The sequence below is a fragment of the Perognathus longimembris genome, chromosome 1, assembly GCF_023159225.1.
Source record: "Perognathus longimembris pacificus isolate PPM17 chromosome 1, ASM2315922v1, whole genome shotgun sequence".
Taxonomy (NCBI): domain Eukaryota; kingdom Metazoa; phylum Chordata; class Mammalia; order Rodentia; family Heteromyidae; genus Perognathus; species Perognathus longimembris.
The window spans coordinates 21,113,270-21,124,839 of record NC_063161.1 but is presented as its reverse complement, the minus strand read 5'-3'; the positions used below and the strand labels follow the sequence as shown (position 1 = coordinate 21,124,839).

At 41.0% G+C, this 11,570-nt stretch overlaps 1 protein-coding gene across 7 annotated transcripts in view; it reads left to right on the top strand.

Moving 5' to 3' along the window:
• Positions 1-370: 370 nt before the first annotated feature.
• The window catches only part of Plekhg7 (pleckstrin homology and RhoGEF domain containing G7), a 46,070-nt gene continuing 34,870 nt past the window's right edge, over positions 371-11,570 (top strand). For 2 of the 7 annotated variants that reach the window (XM_048358341.1, XM_048358340.1), the window contains exons 1-2: positions 4,542-5,424; positions 5,914-5,936. In XM_048358341.1, the coding sequence (XP_048214298.1) occupies positions 4,654-5,424; positions 5,914-5,936 (794 nt within the window). In that variant the 5' untranslated portion in view covers positions 4,542-4,653. Of the gene's footprint in view, positions 672-732; positions 1,270-4,541; positions 5,425-5,913; positions 5,937-7,822; positions 7,983-9,031; positions 9,380-11,570 lie in introns of those variants that run through there. The other 5 variants (XM_048358343.1, XM_048358342.1, XM_048358344.1 and 2 more) reach the window with 5 other exon arrangements.

Below are 11,570 nucleotides of genomic sequence, written 5' to 3'. Positions count from 1 at the left end.
GATAAGATTCTTAGGGTCTTTCCTGCATAGTCTAGCTTTGAACCTAGGTCTTCAGATCTCAGCTTCCTGAGTAGCTAGGATTACAGGTGTGAGCCACTTGAACTGGCCCCATTAATATTTTATTAACTTGAAAATTGATGTACATAAACGTTCCCTAGAACAATGATCATCTCTATAGTTAATGTTTATGAAAGCACCCAATTAAGAATATAAATCATACAAAATATTTTTAAAATGGGGAGATAGATTCTAATAAATTATTCATGGGTTTAGAAACTCAGAACTGCCCACTGCACCATCAGTGAAAATCATTGGCCCTCTTAACAGGAAGTAAAAAACCACATTTGCATCATCTTTGGAATAGCCATTGTTCAGGAAACACTAATCACACTGGCTTTTTTCGTAGGTGGCCTTAGATTGTCACCTTGCTTCCTTTTAGATTTTTTTTCATAAACAAATAACTAGAAACATCTCTAAGGACGGGAGAGGCCAGTTCCTCATTTCAGCTCTACCAAGGTTGCTTGTGCTCCTAAGGAAGGGTCTGTGGTTGCAGGTATGTAACCTGCTGCCTACAACCTTCATCTGGCCACTGGCTCTGTGATTATATAGACGCTGTGGATGGGCACGATCCAGCCTGACAATGTCATATCCAGAGGCAGATCATCCTTCAGGTACTAATGTCGTCTGACTGCTTTCTGTGTTTCTCGCTTGCACTTGGTTTGTTTGGTTCCTGTTGCTACCAGCTTTGTTTGGTCCTGCCTAGCGGGTCTTTCCAGTCTAAGTAGAATTAGTGAATCATTCATCTATGAGGTTTTATAACTGGTATGGTGAGATCCTTCCCCAACGGCATGAGTGGGTATTTGCTGGAACAAGGCTTATGAGGTCAACGCTGGTGATTTTTCTTCATAATAATCACCTATGATGGGAGTCTTTTAGAGAAAGCAAAGAAGAGACAGGTGAATGGAATTACTATTAATTTCTGACTCCATCACCTCCAGCCAGAATTTTATTGAGGGAAGGTATCTCCCAAAAAGCAGTAGCTACTATCTCACTAATTCCTGCAAGAAATTTGCTTGGGAGCCATTTTGATGCCTTCTTATAAATGCCGCATGGAGGCGGACAGCAGAGTAGAGGCCCATCTCAGGTTACACAGCTAATTGGCAGAGAGGCTGGAAGAGAAACCAGATCCGTTTACTCCAGCCTATGAGCGTTTCCTGACTCTCTGCAAACCACATCTCAAACTGTACATACAGTTTCTCCAGTCCTTTGGTGAGTCATCCTGGCCATTACTATTAATTTGGCTGACATGCAGTTATCATTGCTGTGCTTTCAAAATTTAAGACACTGGCCAATAAATAATACTTAACGGTCTTTAACTCCTATTGGACTTCCCAGTGATCCTAGTCCTGAGACCAGATGCCTGGGATGAATACTTAATGCTGTGTCCCAACCCCTCAAAGGAGAAAAAAGGCCAAGTCAAAGACTAAAGATTCTGATGTACCATTACGAAAGTGCCTGTGTAAACTTACTGAAATTGTTTACCATTCTTGTTGTCTAGATCTTGGATAATCCTCTAAAGGAAAACAAAATTAAATCCCTGGGTGTGGACATGTGTGAAAGTACCTATAATTCCAGTTCTCAGATCAGCTATTTATTTGTTGGGAGAATGAGGAACTGATCCCATCATAAAGCAGCCCAGGGCTCAGGACCTTACTCTACTTAATGTACTTGGCTTGCTCAATAGTCAAAAAAGCCTTTTTCTCTGCATTCTCTCCCAAGAAGCTGGTATCTGTCTCCAGAACAGCAACCAGAAATTACCAATTTTGAAGCCAGTTCATCCCCACTGTCACTAAATGTACGTTTTAGTTGGTGTTACTCTCCTTCCTCCACCCAATCCCCTCTAATGCATTCCAGTTGAATATGTGAAATTCTTGAACACTCAAGTCCTTGACCATTAGAGCAAACTCAACACTAGAGCAAACCCAACAATAAGAACATGAGTCCTTTAATAAATATGAATTTAATTGACTTTTGTTGATATCTAAGGAACTCCTTAAACACTCCCTAGTACCTACTAGTTTGATTTGACCTTAAACCAGGGAGAGTCATGGAGTAAATTAAGAGAGCATGAAGTTCCCAGAACCATTATCACAATATTGTCATGACAATGCCATAATAGCAAGCTTCTCCACCCCTTTACTGATCAGGGAAGACCTGAGAGCTGTTAACTCTTCTTATGCAGAGATGTCGGGGCTTCCAGTACCTGAAGCAGATTAAAAGAAACAACTAGGGCACAGAAAGTACCTGCCATAGACAAGTGCACAAAGTAAAATGAGAAGTAATGAGTAGAAGTAGGGAGTGCATCAGTATGGGGCCATTCAAGTGTGGAAATACCATGGCCAATGAAACCCTGTACTAGTTGTTTTATGTCCATAGAACCCCAACAAACAGTACTAATCCCAGTTCACGGTGCTGTGAATGATAGTCAACATAAGGAAATCAGCTCATATTTTTCAGCATTTGCTGTTATCACATAGAAAAAGTTAATAACACACTAGAGAAAAAGCTCAAGAAGAGTAGACAAATGAAGAAATTCAAGTGGGGGGGAGAAGAATACAGTCAAAAACTCAACCTAGGCGGGCACTAGGGGCTCACATTTGTAATCCTAGCTACTCAAAAGGCTGAGATCTGAGGATGGAAGTTTGAAGCTAGCCCCTGAAGGAAAGTCCACAAGACTCTTATCTCCAATTAATCAAAACAGGCAAAACAGAAAGTGACGCTGTGGCTCAAGTGGTAGAGCACTGGTCTTGAGCAAAAAAGGAGCTCAGGGACAGTGCTCAGGCCCAGAGTTCAAGTGCCAGGACTGGCAAAAACAAAAACAACAATGTATAGCCTACAAAATTAGAAAAAGTGAGAGAAGGGGTGAGGGAAGGGAGGAATGGGTAAGAAGAATGTTGATAGAGATAAGATTGATTAAAATGTGTTGTATTCTTAAACTGCTCTGTTGAATAGCAATTCCTTTATACACCAATTTAAAGATAATAAAAATAAATAAAATCAATTGGCACAGTTATATTTGGTGAACAAATAGTTCTACCAAAAAGTCTTGTCTATGCAAATAAAATTGTATAGAATTAAAGAGTATAATGTCAACAATCCTAAAATCTTGCCTTTCCAAATATATTCATTCCTGGGCTGGGGATATGGCCTAGTGGCAAGAGTGCTTGCCTTGTATACATGAAGCCCTGGCCAGGTTCAATACCCCAGCACCACACATATAGAAAACGGCCGGAAGGGGCGCTGTGGCTCAAGGGGCAGAGTGCTAGCCTTGAGCAAAAAGAAGCCAGGGACAGTGCTCAGGCCCTGAGTCCGAGGCCCAGGACTGGCCAACACCCCCCTCAAAAAAAAAAAAAAAAAATATATATATATATATATATATTTGGAACCCCTAAAGGGTTCCAAATCATTGTGTATTCTGGAGATCCTATAATATGTGATCACCTGCTGATGCTTACCCACAGAAAATCAATCTTTGCACAGTCTGAAACCACTTTTCACATTGCCCAAGGCAGAGCAGATGGCTCTGGCATCTACTCCACAATTCTCCCCCCTCCTCTGTCAACAATCAAGCACTGACTCTTACAAAATAATTGATGGGATGGGTAAAGGTTGATATTTTCCCACACACACTTCATTCATATGGAAAACTACAAAATAAAAGAGCTGCTGTAAGTCATTTCCATGTCCCTGTGATTCAATTGTCAGTGTCAGAATCAGCTTTGTTTGAACATGAGAAGGCTTTGCCGGGAGGTGACTGTACCTGTGACACCTCTGTTCATAAGAGGAGCATTTAGTGACATCTGGGGTTTTCTTTTGAAACTCAAAAGTCATTTGTCTAAAATAGGAGGATTGATGAAGTCTTTTTACCAAAAAGTTTACCTCAATTATCTTCTTTATTTGGTTGGTTGATTTGATTGGCTGCTGGTTTTAAGAGGGAAAAGGTTGAGATAGGGTCTCACAAAGTACCTTAGGCTGGCTTGGTAATCATGATCTTCCTGCTCATCTGGAACTATAGGCATGTATCACCAGGCCTGGCTCACATCAAATGTCCCTGAAGGCATGCCTCATTACATAATTTAAACTCTAAGGGAAAGGGCCTTGTTTGTATACCCCAGGAATGCATCAACATGTCTAAACTACACATACACAAAACCAGTGTAAAGAAAAATCAAGGTATACTTGATTCTCTTTACAATGGTATAATCAAGGGCTAGGAATGTGGCTGAGGGATAGAGTGCTGCCTAGCATGCATGAAGTCCTGGGTTCAATTCCTCAGTACCACATATATAGAAAAAGCCATAAGTGGTGCTATGGCTCAAGTGGTAGAGTGCTAGCCTTGAGCAAAGGCAGCTCAGGCACAGTGCTCAGGTCCTGAGTTCAAGCCCCAGGAATGGCAAAAAGCAAAAAAAAAAAAAAAAAAAAAAAAAAAAGCTATAATCAATAAGTGATTAGCTATGTGACTTCCAAAAATCAGCCAACTGTTTGGGGAATTATTTGTTTGAACCTATAAGGATATTAAGTAGATAATAAATGGATGTCACTATACTACTTAGATAGGAAGACAGTTCATTATCTTCTAAACATAAAGTGGTAATGAGAACTGGGTTTTACTTATCTCCACAGAAGAATGTGAAATCATTTTGTTTTCTCACTTCAGCCTCCTCATTTCCTACAGGTTCCACAGACAGCTCTTCGCAGAAAACGCAGCAACCTTCAGATCTTTCACCTCTAGAAAAGCACAAAAAAATACCAGGGAATGAGTGGCTCTTAAATGTGGATACTGAGCAAGCCCATTGTGATCCAGAGAATAGTAACACTATCTTCTGGAAGCTTCCAGCAACCAATCCTCTTAGCTTCATGGAGAAGAAAGAATCATCCAGCCCAGAGACAAAGTCTCATGACTATGGGACTTCCCCTCAGCACCCCTGGAACTCGTCAAAGAAGCCCAGTGAGAGCCAGGGCCACATGCTTCAGTTTGACCGACAAGCTCCAGGCCGCATTTCCACCTCTCCCACTTTGAGGAGATTGCGGGGTAGTGGCTGGGGGATTTCATCCTTGCTACCCCAGCAAAATGCTCTGGAATTGCCCACCTGGGGAAGCTGGAAAGGACCTGTGAAATCCCAAAGTTACCTTTCCAAGAGTCTCCCTGGAAGTCCAAAGTGTTCATCACCCTCCCTGTCACCACTGACACCTCGCTCGAGATTGCCTTCTGACCCCGGAGGCATCACCAACACAGCTGACCAAGTCAGATGCCAACCCAGGCCCACTGAAGAGGATGCTCTTCCTCTGCTGCAGCTCATCAGTGAGGGGTCTCTTCACCAGGCCCAAGACCATACCCGGCCTTGCCCCACTCCAAGTCCTAAGGTAACATAGCTCTAATCACCCATCTTGCAGTTGGTGAACTGCCAAGTGAAATAGGTCTCAGGATTGCACCATTAATCCAAAGGTCAGGGGACCGCATCATGTGGGACAGCCCAGGATGATATGGCTAAGTGGACATAGACCCTTTGAGGAGAACTGAATGTACCTAGAAGAGATGCCACACTTGGTGAAGAAAAATGGATAACAAATCTAACTCGATTTTTAGGTGTTCCTGATGACATTTAAGCCACCTAGAGTCTGTCAGGCATTGGATAGTAACACTGGCCCTCTTGCAAATAAACACCACATGAAGACAAGATGGAATAGCTGAGTTAAAAGAGAACTATTCACATTTCTTATTCAGTCTTCCCTCTCCCCCAGAGTAGAACATTTCAGCTAGAAGAGAAATTGTGTGCCTTTTCAAGGTATTTGCTTTGGCTTTTTGGATGGCTTTTAAACCATACTAAAACAATATTTTTTAATTCATTGCAGGGAGAAGAATTCTCTGGATCCAGGTGTGTATGTACTTATTTTTTCCAGAGATATGATATCTATTGACCATTTACACTTACATATTTTTATTGTCTTTAAGCAGTTGTACAAAAAGATTTAAATTCAATATGTACATTTATAAGTATAATACAGCTTAATCAATAGCACCTCTTCCATAATTCTCTCCCATACTTTTATGTCTTTATTTCTGCTCTAATATAGCAACCAGAAGGCATGAATCAGTACACTTGGTTTAACACCTCCATCTGTATTTGAGCTTGGGGGTACAAGCGTGTTCATTTCAGGAGACCCACTTAATAGCACAACATTTTGCTATGCCTCTTTTAGGCAGAGTATACCAGCCATACAAGCTCATGTTTTCCATTTTGGATTGTTAATACCTAGGCCCTGTGGCTTGATTAATGTTCATTTAGTAAAATAATTTTCTTTGGCAAAGAAAATGGAAAAGCTAGAAATATTCAACAGCCTTTCAAAGAGAAATTCAAAGGAAAGGATTAAAAGGATCAAGATGTCCTCTTTAAATCTAGCATAACCTTTAAAATGACAAGGATGACAGCCTGTACTCTTATCTAGAATATAAGTTGATTGTGTTGCTTGGGAAACAAGGGCTCTGAACTTTCAGCATGGCCTCTGGGTTGTGGCAGTTGTTTGAAGAGTTTCTGTGGCAGGAACTTTGGTTCTACACCCAATTTCATCCACCCAATTTGTGGGATTGGCATGGAAGCCCTCGTTTCTTTTAGATTGACTCTGAAGAGTCCTGGGAGAAATAGCTACTGTTATACCAGACCCTAGTCCCCAATCCACTATTCCTATACAGTCTTTTATACATTAATTCTGACTTGCCTAAATGTATGGACAAACGTATAAATTAATTATGAAGCCTCAGAGAAAGGCAAATTATTGTGTGTAGTATATCAATTATTGTACCTAACAAAACACTCCCCAAGCTACGAACAACAATTAGCAGTTGTTTCTTATAAATTTATGAGAATAAAATTTTTTCCAAGAGCAAAAATCACTCATATCTAGGAGTCAACTAGATATATTGGAGGAAGAAATGGATATAAGGAAACAGGCAGGCTGATAGGCGACTTAGATTACAATACCATTAACTACTTCCAATGTATTTTTGTTGTTTTTTTTGGTTTTTTTTTTTTTTTGGCCAGTCCTGGGCCTTGGACTCAGGGCTTGAGCACTGTCCCTGGCTTCTTCCCGCTCAAGGCTAGCACTCTGCCAATTGAGCCACAGCGCCGCTTCTGGCCGTTTTCTGTATATGTGGTGCTGGGGAATCGAACCTAGGGCCTCGTGTATCCGAGGCAGGCACTCTTGCCACTAGGCTATATCCCCAGCCCTGTATTTTTGTTTTGACAAAGAACCTGGGCTAACAGCCAAGCAAATAAGCTGTGTGAGTGGGATTTTACACATCAGGAAAGAAGAGAGGAAAATTTGGGGGTAGAGAGACTTCTTTATATTCCATAGTCACAGAAAGCTGCCTATCTCTCCTAACTTCAATGTCACCCTGAATGACTATCAGCGCTTAAAAGCACTCTATGTCTTGAGCCACGGCACCACTTTTGGCTTTTTCTATATATGCGGTGCTGAGGAATCGAACCCAGGGCTTCATGTACATGTGGCAAGCAAGCACTCCTACCACTGGGCCATATTCCCAGCCCCTTGACGGCTTATATTAAATAAAAATAAATCATCCAGACCAATCTAGTGCTTATGAAACCTATGAATTTGGTATCCAATGGGGGGCATATTTCTAGCAGCTAGAAACTTTCCCTCTAACATTTCCTCAGACACCCACATGCCAGAGCAGCCTCATCTAGCTGAGTGTTGACTCCTGGGCACAAAGCCTGCTAGGCTGTGGGGGGAATTCCTGGGATTCCCTGCATTGTTGCTGTCTCAGCCCACACCATGGGTCTTCCAATCTGCAGTGGAGAACAGAAGGGGACATTCTGGTACCAGAAGGGAGACAAGGTTATTCCAGCAACCATGGGACTAGTCCCTTCGGATCTGACCAGCTTGGGACAACGCAACTCAGGGTTAGTGTATATGTGGCTTAATGGGGTTTCGGGTGGGAATGAGGGTAGGCCAGGGATGGGTTGACACACCCTAAAGAGAGGCCAAGTCTGGGTGAGGCACCAAGTAATGCAACTTTCTGGACCCAGAAATTTGTCCTGAAGCCAAGTATTAGACTAGTGAAGTATTGGACAAAACAATAACAAAATGTGTTTCTCAATAAAGGGCAATTACTCACATGGTATTATAATACCATATATCATGACAGTAGGTTACTAGCCACCCCCAAATGTTTTACATTTATCATTAGTTTATTTCTTAGCTTAATCTCATTATGAGGAAAGTAGATACCTAAACACTGAGGACACACACACACACATACACACACACACACACACACACACACACACACCATTCTGTTTGGGGGAAGGAAGAAATGATTACTTCAGGAGGGAGACAATCCAGAACAGAACAGAATGATCTTGCATATATACTACTTTTGTTATTGGTGGTAGTGGTCAGGGGGCTTGAACTCTGGGCCTGGGCACTGTCCCTGAGCTCTTCAGCTCAAGGCTAGTGCTCTACCACTTTGAGCCACAGCGCCACTACCAATTCTCTGGTGGTTAATTGGAGGTAAGAGTCTCATGGACTTTCCTACCTGGGCTGGTTTTGAACTGCGATAGATCCTCAGATCTCAGCCTCCTGGGTAGCTAGGATTACAGGCGTGAGCCACCAGCACCTGGCATATACCACTTTTTAAAAGAAGCAACTTTAATATTTAGAACAGCAAAAAACAAGATTCTAATTTGTTACCAAGAAAATACCACACACACACACACACACGCGTGCACGCGCGCGTGAACAATCTAAATTCAAAGTATTGTTAATTCCACTACTATTATTTGTATTGGTATAATGTGTCCAGTGTTCTGAGCAACTCCAAGTGGCACAGACCACTTTTCAGTTCCAGGAAATCTAGTACACGGACAAGCAATCTAGTACACAAACAAGGCCTCATTTTCTATGCCTTTCTTTGTCTCTTCATGTAGTTGGGTACAAGTATTTTCTCTATTAGCTTTTCAAGGTCTCTAGTTACAACCATGGTTCTTGATACTTTTATTAACTCCTGCTCTCATTTGATGAACAAAAACCAATTCATGTCCATAGAGGGTCTGTGATGCCTCTCTAGGGTCACTGCTACCTTCCCAGAATAAGCATCACAGGGTTTTAACCATCAAAGCAAAAAGCCAACGTCATGGGCCCAGGCTTGTACAAGCTAGTTGTCCTTCCTCTGCTGCATTCTCAGCCCCAAACCTGACCTAGCTCCTTTCATATGGATGTCTCTTGTGTTAGAAGGTACTCCAGACAAAGGAGAGATGCATAGGATGAGGGCAATCATCTATAATGGGGAAAAGAGAAGGTGAGGGTCTCAAATTGTATTTTGCTATTGTATAGGCATATTATTGTTTATCACTCACAATTCATTTGATGACTGTCAGTATCTTATTGTATAGATCAACATGTGTATGTATTCAAGAAGCTTTTAGAAGACTTCTTTAATTCAGATTCTACACGTAGTGATTTAATTCTGTGATATAAAAGACCCAAGAGAAGCTGTCAATGAAGTCAATATAAGATTAAATGTATGGGTAGGGGACAGAATGTGTGTATGTGTGTGTGTGTGTGTGTGAGAGAGAGAGACAGAGACAGAGACAGAGAGAGACAGAGACAGAGACAAAGATACAGAGAGACAGAGAAAGGGGGAGAGAGAGATGATACTCCTTGAATAGACATAAAACAAGATTTCTGAGGAAGGATAGCTAGGCAATAGTTTCAAGACGGATCAGTTTGCCAGGCAAACAGAATGGAGAGGAGCAGGCAGATGGTCATTATAAGAGCCCAGGCATGAAGGCAGATAAGACATGCATGCAGAGCACTATTAGAGAAGAGTATGCAGATAATTATTACTGGAATCTATAGTCTACAGGATTTCATGCTGGCAAATGATAAGGAACACTATGCCTTATTGTGCTTATTGTGCCATTTACTCAACAAATGTTCACTGAGCTGTCTCTAAATCGGGGCATTTAGACCAGGAGCTAGGAGTACAGGGTAATAGAGGAAATAGGAATGAATCTAAATAACAATCTTGTAAAATAAAACACTTTCCTTGAGAGAGGACAACATGAGAGGGTTATGCAACTCCTCAAAGAAAAGACAGGTAGAAACTGATTCAAAAACCCCAGGAAGAGGAGATAATCAAATAAAAATGAGACCAACTTTCCATCTTTCTCTTTTAAGCTATTTCTTTTAGATACCCCTTTAGTCTGCATCTCCTAGTATGTGTAGGATTAGGCCTGGGAATAGAGAAGGTGCAAAGCATTTCTATCCATGTCTCCAAGATCTGAGACACCATTCTGAGCAGTGATTTATAATCCACTCCTTTTTTCTAGAGAATAAATTTCCAAGTAAAAAAAATATTTGAAAGGTAAATGAGACCAGATCATGCAAGACTTGAGTATATGAATTAGAATGTTTTGCTGTTACAAGAAAATAAAAAGACCCAAAAAGCTAGAGGGGAACAAAGTTAGACTTAAATCTTGGATAACTCACGTTTAGTGACTATGAACACAGTCAAAAGGATAAACTGAAGGGGAAGGATCAAGTTAAGAGGTGATTCTGGTTACCACACAAATAATGCCAACAGCTTATCTGACAGGTTACAGAGAGGGTATAGAGAGGAAGAAGTACCTCTTAAAACATCAGGAAAGATTTCTTGGAGCAAATGAACTTTCATAACTGAAACTTATTATTTTTATGTCTACAACATCTATCTGTACAGTCTAAGGCATCTTTCTTAAGTTTTATAGCATTTTACAGAATATAAGTTATTCACTAATGAGAAAATCCTCAGTAACTTGTTCTACTATTCATATTTCAAGTAATCTAAAAAAGGGAGAGTAGCCAAAGGCTCAAATTTTTAAGTGATCCTGTTTTCAAAAATGTAAAAGAGTTGTACAAAATAGTATATAGTGTCAAATTGCCTGCTCTCCTCCTCTAATTAGTATCTTTGGAGCTGGATGAAATTACAGATGTAGTAGCCCATCTCAAATCCACTGACTTGGAATTACAAAAATAGAACTTAGGGGTGGAATTTGTAATAAATCCCATAGAGTGTGTTAATGTAGAACAAAGCAGTCAGTAGCTTGATTAACTTGACAGGCCATGACTAGGATCCCAATATCAAACATATTGACAAGAAAGAGAGTATGGGAGCCAGGTGTTCTGTGAGAGAGACAGGGAGGAAGGGAGTAGGAGAAAGAGGGTAGGAAGAAAAGAGTGGAAAGGAAAGAGGCAGGGAAGAAAAAAAATGACAAATTTCCTATGTTAAATATCCTATAAGCTAAACTATTTGGTGAAGAAAAAAATAACTTGAGGGTCACAGCTGCTAAATAAGAGGAGAATTATATCTCCCACCCCTGACAATAGACCAAAGGGCTCTGAATAGTTCTAGTGAAGAAACCATGAGAGTTTCCAGGATTTGTTGTTCAGGCAGGTTCCAGCAGGGCCAACCCCTTAACCCACTAAGCTCCTTAGATATCATGGAGCCC